This window comes from Neophocaena asiaeorientalis, unplaced genomic scaffold (assembly GCF_003031525.2).
Source record: "Neophocaena asiaeorientalis asiaeorientalis breed wild unplaced genomic scaffold, Neophocaena_asiaeorientalis_V1.1 scaffold220, whole genome shotgun sequence".
NCBI lineage: Eukaryota > Metazoa > Chordata > Mammalia > Artiodactyla > Phocoenidae > Neophocaena > Neophocaena asiaeorientalis.
The window spans coordinates 2,983,652-3,001,827 of NW_020174042.1; the positions used below are offsets into that span (position 1 = coordinate 2,983,652).

At 41.0% G+C, this 18,176-nt stretch overlaps 1 protein-coding gene across 1 annotated transcript in view; it reads right to left on the minus strand.

Moving 5' to 3' along the window:
- Positions 1–6,674: 6,674 nt before the first annotated feature.
- RASEF (RAS and EF-hand domain containing) overlaps positions 6,675–18,176 on the minus strand; it is a 71,901-nt gene continuing 60,399 nt past the window's right edge. Inside the window, exons 16-17 of the mRNA XM_024753856.1 lie at positions 16,015–16,091; positions 6,675–9,959 (exon numbers count right to left, since the gene is read on the minus strand). Of these exons, the coding sequence (XP_024609624.1) occupies positions 9,854–9,959; positions 16,015–16,091 (183 nt within the window). The 3' untranslated portion in view covers positions 6,675–9,853. The remainder of the gene's footprint in view (positions 9,960–16,014; positions 16,092–18,176) is intronic.

Here is an 18,176-nt window from a genome sequence, read left to right on the forward strand (position 1 = left end):
ACAATTGGAGCTCAGAGGAAAGGATAGTGCAGAGAAGTGGCTTTGGGAATTACCAGCACATTAATAGTGAATGATGTTTTGGGTATGGATGTACAGTTATTCTCCCTTTCTCAGATGAAGAAACTGGGGCTCAGAAATGTTAAGTAACTTGTCAAATGTCAGAGTTAGGATTCTAACTCTGATGATTTTTTCCACATTCCATCCTTGTGACTTTGACCTTAAAATTTGCATCCTTTCCAAGGGTCACACATTTGGCCTGAAAATTGTAAAAACCACATGCTCAAGGATTTTGTAATGTTTTGCTTGTGTTGTAGTTTTGCTGCCCTTTGTTCATGTTTATCATCTTTCTCTGAAATCATTCTTTGGCCACTTCAGCCAGAAGTTTCCTTCCAAAGGGAAAGGGGTGAGCCGAATCTTTTACTTATACTTAACCTACATCGAGTGGAACAAGCACAGCCCTGAGCTATGCTGTTCTACCATGGCCTTCTGAAGGGTCTGGGGTTCCAGCCTTCCTTCCAGGGAGACAAGTTCCTGCTCCAACCCAGTTAACAGAAGAAGCTAGGACAGGGTCCGCTTATGCCTTCTCAGGAGGTCAAGGGAATATGACTGCCACCATTCAGAGATCCATTCTGCGGCCAGGCTGCCGGTGGTGGTGGATCACCCATCCGGTGGTGGTGCTGGGGGTGGGGGTGGGATGCAGGCTGACTGAACAGGAAGCAGGAAGGAGCTCTAGGAATGTCTCAGAATGACCTCCTAAAACAGTCTGTAGGAGGAACTTCATTCAGTCTGTGAGTGAGGGAGCGTGGAGACAACATGTAGTTTGGAGGGGCTTACATTTCTTAGTAGATGCTTACAGATCTCAGCTTGCCTCTCAGCCACCTCCCTCCCCAGCTTTCTCCATTTCAATCCAAGGGTTTTAGAGAATTTCACATATTTACATGAATGATAAACAGATATTTCTCTGAAATAGACAATTATCGGACATCTTCAGAAAGAGGTGCAGGGGCCACAGACCCTCTTCAGTTCTGAGCCTTTTATCTGATTGTTAAAGACTTACGTGTGGCATTAAATTCTAGATTCCTGGCCACTTTCTGGTCTGGTTAATGGGACAGGACAGTTTCTAAAGCCTTAAAGTTTTCTTTTGACAGTCAAGGTGAGTAGTTCTGGTGCTTTCTGAAATGCAGTGGGACATAATGAAGAAATGGGGAAGGATGACAGGAATGAAGGGCTGGAGCTGGCAAGCTTATATGATGCAGTCTTTGGTTGGGGAAAGGACAGGAGTCATCCTCTAAGGGGAAGGCACCAGGCAAATCCTGGGAGGGGATACAGCTGACTGAGTTTAGCACCATATAATATACATGAAATACATATAAATATACATATATAAAAATAAGTATATATAAAAGGATACATGAATATTCAGGGAGGCAAGGCTGGTGGAAAGGAGGAAAGTGGTGACGGATCCCAGGTATAGGTGGTGTAGAAATGAGACACTGCGCAGGGCTGAGTACAGGCTGCTGGCAGGAACTCGACCAGCTCAGGTATTTTCCATAACATTTTATGGAAAAAACCCGAATGAACTTTTTGGCCAACCCATTATGTTTAGAAAACCTCTTGTGTTTGTGGTTCTTTTCCAGAAGCTTCAATGCTAAACCCACTGCTCTTTTATGGGCAAACAGATTGCAGCTGAGATTTACTCAGCTCCTTCCTCCAAAAGTATTGGACCTTGAGTTGGCTTCCTGGCTCTAAGCTCCTTTGAGTGCAAAGCAGATTGGCTTTTCTCCCTTACATGCCCTGGTTAGGAACATCCCAGCTTCTGTCCCAGGTACTCAGACCCCCATCTACATGGTCTTCCTCTCTGCTTCTGTCCCTGCCTACCCTTGGGGGTGGGGGACAAGCCCCTCTCCATGTCCTGCTGTGATCTTCATTCCAGGTGTCATTCATTCCATGCAGCTGTTAGGCAGTGAAGTGGGATATAGGCAAGAGAGCTACAGCAGCCTCCCAGGTGAGTTCTCCAGAAAGATCTAACGAATAACCAACAGGGAGCAGAGAGGGGAGATTCTATCAATTGCTTTTGACATTTGATTGTGTTATCCTGCTTTCTCTGTTGTCTCCTTCTGTAACAGCTATTTTTGGATATTGGACTTCCTTCCTCTCCTGGTTTCTCTTTCTTTGCACTTTTCTTTCTGTAAGACTCCTCAAATCTGTCTTTCAAACTCTATATTGTTTACTTTTTTGTAAACTTATGCTGTCATGTTTTGAATTTCTAAGATCTTATTTTTGATTTATGAATGTTCCTTATTGATAGTATCTTGTTCTTGTTTCATGGCTGCAGTAGTTTTGTCTATCTCTCTAAATATATTAATGATAGATTTTTTTCTCTGCATAAGCTCTGTTTCCCTAAGTTGATATTTTTTCTGTTTTATTTGGTCTCTGTTTTCCATGTTAGAACCTTTCCTCAAAAATCCAGTGATCCTTCAGGTGTTCAGGGGAGCTAACATCCTGATTGAAAGTTCTGAATGATGGGAGCAACTTGCCAACTTTGAACTTTACTGTAGGGTGATGGAGGCAGGGTGCATTTCTTAGAAAAGATCTTTCGTCTTATCTGGTCAGTACTCCAGGGAAAAGTCTTTCAATCTCTGTAAGATAAAAGCATCAGTGTTCTGAAAGCTGAGTGGGTAGTATTAGCTTTTAGCACTGAGCTCTCAGATTACATATTGTCATTTAACTCCCCTGCTTTTCGAACAGTACCAACACACTCAACCGTGCCTTATATAGCTCCCAATCTAGCATCCCTCTGTTTTACTCCAGAAAATACATCTCCAGACGTTGGTCAGAGTAGTAGTGGTGTAGCATGAGAGAACAATATTTAAGGATAAAACTGCTTCTCAAACTACTTTCACCCCACCTTCCCTTATACTCCCAGTTCCAGAGGTGCGTGCTTCTGCCTTTGGGAAATTGGCAATGTAAACCTAGATTGCTCTCAGCTTTCCCCCATTAGCTTAGAATTCAGCTTTCTTAGGTTGTTAACTCGGTTCCAAGTTTTCCATCTACTCTCCAGCTTCATTATTTTGTTCCTATTGTCTTCTGCCTTTGTGGCTCTGTATCTTTAAAAGAAAAACCCATTTGATTCTAGTTTCAGTGGGGTTTTAGAGAGGAGAAAAATGCTATGCCATCTCACCCCAGAAAACATTCACTATTTCTGCTTCTTAACCCAATTATCCTCAATCTTTAACCTTTCTTACTTCCTCAGCCCATGTTCATGGCTATAAGAGGGATGATAAAATCAGACTAGTTTCAGAGCTGCAGTTATAAAGGCAGGAGGTGGATTACTACACATTCCTGCAAGGACCACATTTTATCCTTAAACTTCAGCACACTTGATGGTCAAGAACAACTGGCCACATGCATTCTTTTTCTTCTGTGAGATTTGGCTTGCTAACATATAAAACAGCATCTATAATGTTAACATCATGCTCCCCTTGCTTGGAACCTGGAGGGGAGTGTATCACCAGTAAGTGGTAGTCAGGGATGTAGGACAGAGCAGGGGGACCAATCCCTGCTTCCCACAGCAAGCTTCCAGGCTGAAGCAGAACTGAACTGGATCAGGGAGAGGACTAATACCACTAAGTCAAGCTTGGAGTTTTGATTACTATGTGGGAATTCTCTTCTGAATATACTATGTTTGCAGCTTCTCACCCAGGGCAGGGGTTCTTACTTAGGGCCATGGACCCATTGGGTCTATGGGTAAAAATCTATATTTCTACCTTGAATGGGAAAAAATTACATGTTTATTTTTTACTAAACTCTGATTGGAGTTTAGCATTTCATTTAATATAAAATGCTAGCAACAAACCCCAATAGGATTATTGGTATCTGTGACTGGGAACAGTCTTTCAGTATCATTGGTTTCCTTAATAATCCTGTGTATTTCATTTTATTCATTTAAAAACATTATTCCAAGGGGCTCCTCAGCTTCAGAGGAGTCTGTGACATTAAAAAAACCCTTGAGACCCTGATCTAGAGGAATCTTAAGTCATGAGGCTGCTGAAGTGTGCACTGAAAGTGGGGAAAGGTTACCCCCACTCAGTAAAGTCTAAAGGGCTGCAGGAGACAAATCATCCAGCATGCCAGGCACACAAGTAACCTCATCTTGGTGAGACATGCAGTCTCACCAAGTCTACGATGGGCACTGGGGGTAGAAATCATGGGGGAGAGGCTCTAGCTCAGACCCCAGGATTGGGTAGAGCTGCTGGGAGGAAGCGGTCTCTGAAATGAGATGTGCAGGACAGACAGGAGTTGGGCAAGCAGATGACGAGAGTAGACAGAGTGGTGTTCCAGGCAGAGAGTGGAGCTGAGTAAAGGGCTGGAGGTGGGAGAGAGCAAGGCTTGACGGAGGGACAGTTTCCTGTGCCCGACTGGGGACTTTGGGGTGGAGAAAGAGGGGGAGGAGGCAGAATGTGGATCTTCTTTATTTGTTTACAAGTTTGTTGTCAGCCTCCACCAGGACGCAGTCAGCTTCAGATCTGTCTTACTCACTCTGCATTCCCTGGGTCTAGAATTGCACCCATGACACAGTCAGGCTCAATAAACATAACTGAATTAGCGAAGGAACAGTTAGGAGTCAGATCACAGAGGGCCTGAGGGGTCATGTTAAGAAATTTTTGGATATTATCTAAGAGTAAATATATCTGTTTCTGAAATGACTGATCAAGAAAAGAAGATATTTGTGGCGAATTAAAGAGCATTAATTTTACTCCTAAAAGTACACTGGAACTCATAGAACTTCCTCTGAAGAGATCTTTATCCAGCTCTTGAGTTCTACCCTGCTGCACAGCAATGGGAAGATGTGCCAGAAAACCGGGATTGAGAAATTTTCAGAAAGCCCAAATCCTAAGGACAGTCAGGGACTCTATAACAGTGTATGTCAAATACCACGAAACATGGTTCCTGAACTGCCAGCCTGAGAGGTCACGAGTTAAAGGGCCTTACAACTAAATTCCCATTCTACAGAAATTTTAAGAAGTATAAATTCACAAATAAACCTGATATGCAGAAAAAAAATTTAAAACTGGGTAATTATTCTTAGAATTTTGCACTTGAAAATTTATCTTAACCTGTAATTCACGTTGAAGCATTTGTGCCTATTTTCCATTTTCAGCTATGAAAACATCTTAATGTCTAGATCTGGAAAGAAGACATGTTATTTTTTATTTTAAGTCTTGCAAAACAATATGCTTTGCTGGAGATTCATTCCCATCCTGTGGACTTTTGGATATATACACAGGAAATCCTTGTCAACAGGCTATTGGTCATAGTATAAAGGTTAGTTTCCATTTAAATAACCCCAATACCCACCACCATTTTTACTGTCATTTAGATTTGAAAGCCCAGTCAGAGCTCTGTGTACATTCTTCGTCCTTTCAACTACTTCATCCAGTCACCCCTTAATAAATGGAGAGCATACACTTATAAGGACTCCATTCACAACTTTCCATTCTGTCAGGCCCTCGTTTTTCTCTCAATGATTTCCTTCTCTTTTAATCTACTCTTTACAGAATATTCTATCCTATATGATACCCCAACTTTGTGTCTAATGAAATACCAAGAATATATGTGGGAGGTAAATGAACTTATGTCCAAGTGAATCCTCTACAATGCCCCATTCCCCCAAGTAATCTGGTAAATTTCGGGAGTTCTGTCTTATTTATGGTAGTACCCAGGGCCCTGAGCAAGACCAATGTGATCAATGGTGCTTCAAAAGTTTTTCTTTTTTCACTGAGGGTGATCAAAGTGCCAGGTACTATTCTAAGCCCTTTCCATACATACACTCATTTAGTCCTCACAACCACTCCATGGGAAAGGTACTGTTGTCACCCCTATTTTACCAATGAAGAAGCTGGGGTACACAAAGATTAAGCCCCTTATTCACAGTTACCGACTAGTAGGTACATGAGGCCAGGTTTAAACCCAGGCAGGCTGGCTGCAGAGCTCAGACCTGTGGCCACCAAAATATGTTGCCTCTTATTTATACTGTCCTTGTGTATTGCGTATGTATGTCTCTGTGTATGTGTGTCTGCAGAAACTCTGCAAAGCCTGCCTTTAAACAGTTAATTCTTTGATTTCCCATTCAAGCACTGTGTATAGCAGAGGGGAGGCAGCAGGAGACAAGAGGGATAAAGCTCAGAGGATATGTCTAGTTAAACAAGTATGAGGGCAATAAGGATGCTGACCAGTTAGGAAGGGGGCTCTACAGGTGAAAGCAGGCAGCCTCATCCTGGTTTGGGGTTGAGAAGGGAAACTTCCTGAAGGAAGTGACGTTTAAACTAAAGCAGAAGGATGAGCGGAGTTAGCTAGGCAGGGTGGGGGGCCATGCAGGGGTGTCAGAGGAGGGGCCTAACCCCTGAGGTCATGAGAACTGCTAGAGCATGTCCTGAAATTTTTCTACAAAAGCCTTACTGTTGCTGGCTGTCATACCCCAAGCTGGTCGACCTGTAGCCCTGCTGGCCGAGATGACATGATGTGCCACAGTACCACACACCATGTGTTCATCCTTTTCTCTCCCAGCCAGCTGCCCGGGCCAGTGTTTTAGAGGCAGGGTTTCACGTAGGCACATCGTAGGACTAAAATTACTTCAGCGATGCCTGCAGCAAAGCTGAAGGAAACACCAGAAGGCCAAAGCAAGCATGCTTTATTGAATTTATGATGTAGAACATATTTGTAGTTCCTTAGACATTTGCATTGCTATAAAAATTACACTTTATGGGATAATTATTAATGGTTTGAAGAGAAATAAACAGTATAAACGAAATATAGCTGATACCATGAAAATGTAAACCATGTAAATCAAAATCATAAAATAATTATTCAGTACTCAGAGGCCGCCTTAATATATACATATGAAATTTCTCATACACATATACAATAAAAGTCCACAAAAAACGTGACTCTGAAGCTGATCATTGTACAAATATGAAAATAAATATCTTTAAACTCAATTTTATCTTCAGCAAGAGGGTTGTACGGTTTGGCTTCATGCAAATCACATTTAGTATTAAATAATCAAATGTCACATATGTCATATAAAGCAGCAAGTGGAAAAAATAAATTATGAAAATGCATGAGGCTAAAAGTTAACAGTGAAAAATGTCTCCACAGCCAATGTTCTTTTCCATGACAAAATTAAAATATTATCCATTGTGTCAGGATACATAAAAAAGAGTGTAGTTTAATTGTGATTTTAAAAGCGCTCCAAGGAAAAATTGAGACAAGTGAGTCACTTGCATAGAACTATGCAAGTGTAGCAAATTAAGTTCAAGTTAAAAACACTAGCTATTTTTGTTCTTACCAAATATATACTCTAAATTTGAGAACACCTTCATGAAGTCAAATGTTAGTAATCATCTTGGTTTCCTAGCAAGGCAACTGAAAGAGCTATAAGTAGCTTTTCTTTAAACAAGATTGCTAACCAGAGCTATAAGTCTCTAATGGAGCTATAAGTCTCTAATTTGGATTTTGTTGCAAAAATATCTATTCAGGTTCAATTAGTTAAAGATGATTGCTTTGTTTATCACAGGCACCTATGTAATCTAATCAATTTGGGTGCACTGGCTGTACAACCCAGAAGCAAAGACCAAGATAATACTTCTGTATCAAAGGTATACTATTATATACAGATTGTAAGACAAATATAGACACTTTGTGGGAAAATAAATAAAGACAACACAATAACATGTATACTAACACAGTTTTGTGCAATTGCACCAAACACCTAAACTTGAGTACCATATATCAACACATAGGTGTCGGGTCTATTCTAACCTAGGCTTCATAGATGCCACCTAGGCAAACAGCAGTGGCAAAACTTTCATCACACCATGGCACAAAAATAACCATCCCTCCCTGGTTCAGTTTGACAATTCCCCACCAGCAAGGCATTCTTTTTGGTAAAAAATGTAAACTTTTTTTTTCTCCTGGGACCAAAAAAACAGAAAACAGGAATCCATGGTAGAGTTGTTGAGGACAGAACCAACTTTCCAGTAAAAAAAAAACCAAAAAACAAACCCAACTAGATCTCACCAGTAGAGAGAAGGCACGCTTTGAAAAGCTAAACGGACGTTGTAGCTAATTATAATCTCTGTGTGCTAACATGATCATAAAAATCATAAATAGAATTGTTTTAATTCTACAAGAGGGATGTTTTTAGCTTATGTATTACAATAAATAAGAGCTATTATTTAAGTTTTTTCAGCAGGTTACTTGGGGCCTGGACCTATGAACAAAGGTAAGTTCAAGACTCTAGTTGGGAATAACTTAGCTGGTTCAGGCCACTGAAAACCAAAACCAAAAACCAAAAAGCATGCCTTGCTGACCCACCCTGGGGTCAGGTACTGACCCCTTTGGCTTTTGGAGACATTTCAGTGGGGAAGTCTGGGAGGCAGTACAGCTTCTAGGAGGGCAAAGCCTATCAGGCTGTTGGTGAGGATGAGTCCCTAATCACCTGAAACCAAGGACTCTGAGTTACCTGTACCCTAACCACAATCCCTCTTCAAAAGAGGTGACTTTCCAAAACTACACATAACATTTCTTTCACTGTTCATTATTTAAGGAGGAGAATGCTGGCAACAAGGGAGTTAGGGGATTTGCGTTTTTCTGGAGATTATACTCTTAAACCATGGGTAAACCATGGGGAGGTTTGAGCATGCATATTTTCATTCGGCAAAATGTTAAATCAATACTAGTGTATTTTTTGAATGAGATATGATTCACATACCATAAAATTCACCATTTAAAGTATACAGTTTAGTGGGGTTTAGTATATTCACCAAGTTGTGCAACATTACCACAATGTAATTCCAGAACATTCTCATCATCCCGCAGAGCAACCATATAGACCCATTAGTAGTCACTCTCAATTCCTCCCTTTTACCAGCCCCTGGCAGTCTCTTGCTGGTGTTTTTTTTTTTTTTAAGTGAAGTGTGACAACTTTCCTGGGCATTGTATTTTCAGTTGCATGTAGCTTTATATTTTTTCATTAGAATTTTTAACAGTGAACTCAAACCATTGACTTTATAAGTATTCTGAGATTAAAAACTACCCTCTTGTATATACAAACTATTTTTGTCCCCCAAAACAACTATTTTGTTTTCTTTCTTTATACATAAAAGAGTTTTCTGTCTCCACTGGAGCTTAAAACATTACCATTTTTTCTCAAATTCTGTTCTTGTACAAGAAGTGAGAAAAATTAATACCCCAATATTTAAAAAGTACAGACGAGCAGAGTCCTTATTAACTGTGGGCCATCATGCTCTCCTTCTCACTCCTTAAACAGCTACGAGTTGAGAGGGCTGAGGCCTGAAAGGCTAAGCTGCTTGTTTACAGATGAGGAAATGGATCTAATGTGGGTTGGCAGCATGTCTGAGACCACAAGGCTAGTTTACAGCAAAGCTAGGATGGTAACCCCCTATTATTAGTTTTCTAGTATTGAATATTGGAAGTAAATGTCATAGGTTATTTATACCACATGAACCTAATTACGTGAATTTCTTCTATAGCTTTGATCTGAGCATGTGCTTTTTTTTTAACCGCTTTAAAAACATTTACACATTATCTGTTAAGACTTTGTAAGGATAAGACAGGTATATTTAACCAGGGGGCCCAAATCACTCATTGAAACATAGCAAAAAAGAGCCGAGGTTCTGGAGGGACGTGAGAACACAGTTCAGATTTCCCACACTGTAACTCTCCATACGACAGGGCCTGTAGGACGTACCACTCCATGTAGGAAGCAGAGAAGTCACGTACATTCAGTACTCTGGGAATGAAGGCTTCGTGGGCCAAGGATCTTTTGGATTTAACCATTGCAACAATTCTTCATCTGGGTTGACTTTTTGGAACTGGTCCCACTCAGATTGGTAATGGATTTGCTGTCATCCTCATCAGTTCTTTTTTTCACTTCCCTGGAGGGAGAGAGAGAGAGACACAGAGAGAAAGGAAATTACTGAGGTATTAAACTGAACCATAAACAACTCTGTAGAAATAAAAGAGCACTGCTGAGCACTTGCTGTGTGCCATCCAGACAGTGTTCTAAGTGCTTTGTAGGTGTTGACCTATTTAATCCTCACAACAACTATATGATTTTGTTGTGCCCCATTTTATGTGAGGAAACAAAGGCAAAAAAAAAGTTAAGAAATTTCCCTTAGGTTACACAGCTGGAGAAGTGGCCACGCAGGTGGGCTCCAGTGCTCACACTCTCAGTACCAGGCCACACACTCATGCATGCACACACACACACACACACACACGCCCAGGTGCGTATACACATGTGCACACACTCACATGCACACACACAGACTACTCTTGCTCTCTCCTGTGGTTTTGCATGGCTTATAGTCTGCACACGCACAGGTCACTCCTTAGGACTCTGGAACCTGGCTCCCACCCCCAGCTAATGCTTAACATTAACAAAAGCAATGATGACTTTATAACCATTCTGTAATTATACAAGATCGTGGAGATAACAACAGATGGTTAAAATCCAGAAAAAATGTCTTCCTTTTGCCTCTTCCTAAATTTCTTTTAGAAATAACTGCTAGAGGCAACACTGGACCAAAGATCTCCATGATCTTATGAAAGCCCCCTAGGCAAGTCTCCTATCCCTGGGGATGCTTGTGAAATACACACATCCTGAAGTCCCACCTTAGACAAGCTGAATGGCAAACTCTGGGGGTAAGGAGAGTGTGACAGCTTGTCCCCAAGACAACCCCCAAGAATTCTGCCTCCGCTGTTAGTGTCTGGTGCCCCCCATTAAGTGGTGAAGCTTGTGTCACTCCCCCATGGTCAGCACCGGCTCTGACTGCTCAGACCAATAGAATGGCGAGGAAATGGTGTGCTAAAACTTCCAAGCCAGGCATTAATAAGGCCTGACCATTTTGAGCTGCCATTTATGAAGCCCAGTGTTCCTCACTGGAGAGAGGGCAGCAGAGAGGTCCAGGGGGCTGAGATGCCACAGGGAGGACCCTCTGGCCGCAGACATCAGACCGAGCCACAGCGGTGTCCACGACCGCAAATGCATGAGACGCCCAAGGGAGAGCAGTCACGGACCCTCCAGTGAGATCCAGTCACTTCTGGTAATTTCAAAAAATAAAAAGTGGTCTTGTTCTAGGCGACTACATTTTGGGTGGCTTGTTACAAAGCAGTAGATCCTGGGAATTGGCATATTCCCAGCACAGCAACGCTGTTCAATAGAAATAGAATGTAATTCACGTATGTAATTTAAAATTCTTTAGCAGCCACAGTAAAAAATGTAAAGAGAAATAGGTGAAATAAATTTTATTAACATATTGTTTAACTCAGTACTACAAAAATATCATTTTAGCATGTTACCAATAAAAATATTAATGAGATATTTTACAGTTTTTTAAACATCTTTATTGGAGTATAATTGCTTTACAAACAATTTTTATACTGTCTTCAAAACCCAGTATTTATTTAATACATCCAGCACATCTCAGCTTGGATTAGTCACACTTCAGGTGGCTAGTGGCTACTAAACTGGTCAGCACAGCCCCCAAAGGAGCTGATATGTGTTAACCTTTGAAAACCACTGCACTGTGAGTAGGAAACAAAAGGGAAACTGATTCTTGCTGGAGACCAGTTAATAAATGCTATGTTACATGTTTTCACATAGTCCTTATTTAATACACACACACATGCTGACAGGTAACAGGTAAGCATCAATGTCTTCCCTTCATAGATAAGAAATAAAGACTCAGGAAAAGAAGGAGGGTACACAGTTCAACCCCATAACACCCTGTAAGACTTGGTTCAGACTTCTGACCTCCAGAACTATTATTTTTATTGCTTAAAGCACTAGGCTAGTAGGAATCTGTTACAGTGACAATAGAAAACTAATACAACTTCCAAATGCAAAATCTTGACCATTTGGTCATTCAACAAATGTCCAATTTATGTCAAACTCTGGGATCCTCAACTAGTGAGCTTTTTTTTTAATTGTAAATTTTTTTTTAAAATTAAATTTGGCTGTGCCGGGTCTTAGTTGTGGCACATGGGATCTTCCTTGTGGCGTAGGGTATCTTTAGTTGCAGCATGCGGGATGTTTTTAGTTGCAGCATGCAGGATCTTTAGTTGTGGCATGCGGGATCTAGTTCCCTGCCCAGGGATCGAACCTGGGCCCCCTGCATTGGGAGTATGGAGTATTAACCACTGGACTACCAGGGAAGTCCCTCTCAACTAGTGAGCTTTGAGAGAAAGCCAGATGTCTTCTCAATAAATCATTACCAGGTCCCCAAGAGCCGCTAACACACAAGCACAGTGGAGCCGACCTCTTGGTGGGATAGGAATTCACTGTCATTTAATGAGGAAGAGAGATTCCAGGTGCAGGGAATAGCATGTATAGAGGCAAAGAGGCATAAAAGAACTTGGTTTTGACCGGAAGCAAAGTTTGCTGTGTCTATAGATTATCATTCATTTGGGAAGCAAGATAAGAGATGCAAATAGAAAGGTAGGTGAACTGGGCTCTGGGGGACCATTAGCCACTTCCTAAGGAGGCTGGACTCTATGCTGTAGGTAGGGCACCAATGTGGGGTGCAAGCAAGAAGGTCTTAATTGGATTTTTATTTACAGAGATTACCCTGATTACAGGGTGGAGGATGAACTGATGCTGGAGAAACTCCGAGGCAGAAACTTAGGTCCCTCCTGCACTAAACGGGGTAGGAAATTTTGAAGCCTGAAGCAGAACAGGGTGCGGCGGGGGAGGGATTGAAGGAAGATTGCAGAGAGGCCACTGAATCAGTAGGGCCCCAGAACCCACTAGAGGCAGATGATGAAGAAAGAGGAAGGAGTCAAGACTGACTCTAGGTTACTCTTTTTGAATTATAATAGTAGTTTCCTGAGAACCGGAGTATAGAATAAGGAACAATTTTAAAGAAAAATGAGCACATTAGGGTTTAGATATGTTGGATCAGTCATGTCTATGGAATTTTCATTTGTTGGTGGGTGGGAATATAGTTGTGGAATTTTAAAAAAAGATGGGAGTTAAAAATACAGAAATTAGAAGTCACCTTCTAGACATAGTTCTAGAAACCATGGTGGTGTGGAAGACATTAGGCAGAGAGAGAAAGAGGAAGAGGAAGAGAGTGCAGAATAGAATCCTGAGATTACCAACATTTAAAAGGCAAGCCAGAGATTCAGAGTAGAGAAAAGTCCCAATTTTGCCATTTAGTACTGTGTCACTTTGAGCACGCTGATGAAGCATTCTAATTTTCAATTTTCTTATCTGTACAATGGGTTTAGTAAACATAGCATCTTCACAAGACAACTCACATCTCTCCCTTCTGGAAAGTCTAAACGGCCTCTGTAAGTTACATACCATATGGCTGCCTGGTCATGTATTTTGTTTTATTTTTTTTCTCTAATGTTAAATTGCACAGCCTATCTTACATAACCTGATATCTCTACAGGGCTTTCATACTGAGCAGAAATGATAATGCAGACATTACTGAACACTGAAAGCAAAAAATAGGTACCCATATTGTTCACCTGGCCTTCAGTTTCTTTAATCTACCGAAGATGCAAGCATCTCCCACTTTAAGGAAATCAGGAAGGTATAATTCCAAACATCTAAAACAGGTTTAAGGCTGGGAAAATTAAATTACCTCACCCCAAACTGCCATATACTTGACAACTGCATTTTAAATGACTCAATCTTATGGACAGATTTATCCCCAATGGGCTCAGCAATGGCGCTGAACTGATACATCAGCCCGAGCTTTTCGTGTTTTTCTCAAATTTTAGGCCATTGACCAGTTTAATGCCTGTTGTACTTGAATCTATTGAAAAATGTTTAAAGCCTGTGGCTCTAGTGATGGCAGATTTACTTACCAGTGGACAATGGTTGGAATGAATGTCTATCAGCCCTACAGGGAAATTGCATTTCTAGGAGAAACTTTTCCTGGGATAGACAGGGTTTTCCAAGAAAAAGCAGAGGAGTTCAGGTTGTTAACCAAACATTTATGGCCTTCCTTCAAAAACAAGTACTGTTTCAGACAGTGCAAACCCATAAACTGTTCTAGTTCAAGTTTTATGACATAACATGGTTTGAAGGGGAGTTACTATTACACATAACATTCTGAAAGCTGTAAAACTTTTTAAAGTGGTAATTTCACTTGTGGAAATGATACCATTTTCATTTAAGACTTGGGTATTTTGATAAGCAATCTGATGACACAGTATAAAGCAAATTAAAGTCTTTACATGTTTGGTTTATTTTTAATTTTCCTGTTTAACACACTGTTAACATAACTAACCTAGAGGCCTCAAACCAGCCCATAATGCAATAGCAACAATTTAAAAAGCTCCTTGATAAGTGATTCACAAGAAGTGACCTTGTTATCAGAATGCTCCTGCACACAGTTTTTTTTTTTTTTTGTGGTACGCGGGCCTCTCACTGCTGTGGCCTCTCCCATTGCGGAGCACAGGCTCCAGAGGCGCAGGCTCAGCAGCCATGGCTCACAGGCCCAGCTGCTCCGCGGCATGTGGGATCTTCCCGGACAGGGGCACGAACCCGTGTCCCCTGCATCGGCAGGCGTACTCTCAACCACTGCGCCACCAGGGAAGCCCCACACAGGTGTTTTAAGTAAAGAAGCCACACTGTAAACAGGGAGGCTGCTGGGCTGACCCAACATGCCAGCAGGAGCACCAGGGGAAAAGGCCGTCGTCGGCTCTCCTATCTTTATGATATAATAAAGAGGATCGATTCTGCACTCTGGGTGTGACCGGGGCAATTTGGAGTCATTTAACTGTAATATGACCCCACAAGACAATTCCGCGTTAAATAGTGATTATGTTATTCAGTAGAGTCCAGGCTATTATTATATATGGAATCATAGACTGTCAGAACTAGAAGGGGCCTTAGGGATCATTTTCTTTAGCCCCTTCCCTCATTGTACAGATTAGAGATGCCTAAAGGAAGACAGGGACTTAGTCAAGACTCCACAGCTGTTCGGGGTAGATTTAAGGTTGGACTTTGAGCCTCCTGACACTACAGTCCTCCAACGTGCTGGGCAGAAGCCAGCAGCCATGCAGAGGGCCTGGCCTGCAGCATCCTTTCCTGCTCAGCCCAGGCAGCAATTCAGCACTCCCTGCCTGAAGCTAAGGTAGCATGGAGCCCCTTACTGTACTAAAGTTAGGATTCTTATAAAATCAGAATCTCACAAATGATCTCACAAATCTCTACATGCCTAAAATTATGTTTTTGCTTTGTCAGCAATTAAGGATCATTGGCTGGATTTTGTTAATGTGCATTTTTATATTTTTTCTTTTTTGGGGGCGTATTGAATCCCTTTAGATTTGCAAAGAATCATTTTTTCATCTGTGGCAGAAAACTAGGCAGAAGAAGTAAATCCAGCAGAAAACATTGTTATTTCCTAAGAATACTGCAAGGATTAAAATACAGTTAAAACCAAGTTCCTCAGTGATGCAATTTTCATTCTAATCCACATCCCAAAATGTTATTTATTATTAACACCATTGCCTTAGCTTAATAATTACCTGGGTAATATTGTAAACAAAGTGCTTCCAACTGGCATGATATACAATTTGTTTTGTTGAGTTCTTTTTCCTTTACCTTGGAAAATGTCATAATATAATAGATAGTTATATTCATAATAGTCTCTTGTGTTTAAAATCTGGTTCCTAGAAGTGATTCACACACGTCAACTATTAGCTTTGTGGGGACACTTTGCAGAAATGTCAGTGACACCTCAGATGCACCTGCTTTGTTTGGCAGTAGAGGTATTTTGCCAATGTTCACAGTGAACAAGCAGCATACCAGTTTTTTATAAAAACTATGTTTGTTTCTCCAACCACTACTGAAAGACAAGACAGTGTTTTCCCATGTAGATTCACATTATGGTCAAGAAATTTGACACATACAACAGCTAAGTGAAAATTCAATCCTACATCCAGTTTTCCAAATATAAGGCAAAACTTTACCGAGTAAGGTGGAGAACAGCTTCCACTATATTGGAACCATCTTTGGCGCTTGTTTCACAAAATAATGCCCCATAGGTCTGTAAAAAACATATATATACCATTAAATGAAGGCTTTGATTAGGTTTCCTGGAATGTTCGCTTTTAAAACCAATAAAATAAAATAAAAATATTGCCCTGTTGAGTATGCTAAAACAAGTAGTTAAGAAATTGGATTGAGTTTCAAGACTTTAAAAAAAAAATAGGTTTGAGTCTACTTATTCCAGGAACAGTTCCTAGTCAGAGGATTTTTATTTTGCATCCAAAAAAAAAAAAAAAATCCCACAATACAAAATTTCATGGTTTAAGGCTCTTATATCCAAGTGTCACACATACTACCAAATGTTCTCTATCAAATAATTTGAGAGAGAGAAAAATGATAGCTTAAGGTAACCACTTAGGAATTAAATGTCCATCAAGTATATGTCTCCTTTTGGCTGGCAGCTAACACACATCCCGCCCCCCCTTCAATCTATCATCTTTTCCTATCAAGATTCAGCAGCCTCTGTGTTGCTAAAACCAATGGACATTTTCTAGTCTATTACTTAACCTCCCAGTAGTGGTTATACATACAATCACTGATCATATCACTCTCCTGCTTCAGACCTTTCGATGCTTCCCATCCCTCTCAAGCAATGTTGGAATGCTTACCTGGCCGACAAGGCTTAGCTTGTACGTGGCCCCAGCCAACCTCCCAGTTTTACCTGCCACCACTCTCCCTCACTCACAGTGCTCATGTTACCCTGGCCGTCCCTCTATTTCCCCAACACTCCAAATTCCCTCCCACCTCAGGACCTTTTCACCTGCTGTTACCACTACCTAGGTTATCCTATATCCCTAGTAACCCTTTCCCCAGGCTGACTTTTACCTACCTTCTAGATTTTTAGGTAATCCTCCCTTGAAGTTAAGATTGTTTTCTAACTCTGAAAAGTTGGTATTAGGTCTTCCTACTGTAAAACCTCTTGAGGCATGTTATTTTTCCAGCATAGCACTTGCCGCAGATGTAAATGATGAGGTTATTTTTGGGTGTCTTTGTCTAACAACTGGAGACAGTTTCCTTTAGGAAAGGAGAATTATGTGCGCTGTGGGGCTGGGTGTGGGCAACACAGTCCTGTGTGGGATACGGGCAAGATGTGATGGGTGCTCTGGAGCAGGGAGAGAATGAAGACCCAAACAATGGGGAAAGACTACCGTGAAACCTTTACCCATGAGCCCCCAAATCCATAGAAAATCTAAAAAATACCCCAAATGAATGTATTTCTAGTAGAAATGGGTAGTGCTGCTGCTGAATTTCATAGCCAGGATGTTATAGGGTGAAATAGAGATGGCCTTTGAGGATGCAGGAGGGTGGAGGACATGAGATGCATAATAAATAAGCAAATCTTGGGAGATCTGAGAAACTGTGGGGGAGGGAATAAAATTGGCATGTGGCTAGGAATTATGAGCTCTCTAGGGGAATATGTGGATTTCGTGGGTTTGACATCTGTCTCCCCCAGACAGTAAACTACGTGAGGACAAGGACGGTTTCCTTTGTTCTCTACCCTTTGCTCAGCTCACAATGAAGTGCTTTTTCACATGGTGGATACAATTAAATATGTGTTCAATGGATCTCTTCTGTATTTCACTGCCTAGTTTTGATGTTTATCATATTTGGCTCACAGCTCTAAAATTTAAAAAAAGAAACAATTCCAACTTAGAATAGTGGAATGGAAACTTTAAAGTTCACATGTATATGTTATAGAGCAGTCCTTTCATGCTGATGACAGACAACAATGATAGCAATGTCAGATCGGACTGTTATGATAAGAACTTCTTATTTGACCTAAGGAGCATCTGGTTCCTTATTTGGGTAAGACAAGTCGTAAGAGGGCCACATAGCATTCTGACACAATGATAATAATGAGAGAATAAACACTGCCCACAATAATAATCTGGACAGAAATGAGGTCCATCCTTTGTACAAATGCATAGCCAAAAATAATCTTATACTATTCCAACTGACTACAAATCTTAGAGGAAAGAATGAGTCTTCCAATTCTCTTCACCCCTTTACCCAGGTGACACACTGCACCATCTGCTGCCCCTTGGCACAGTGACCCTCTGGAACCAAACCCATCTTTTCAAAA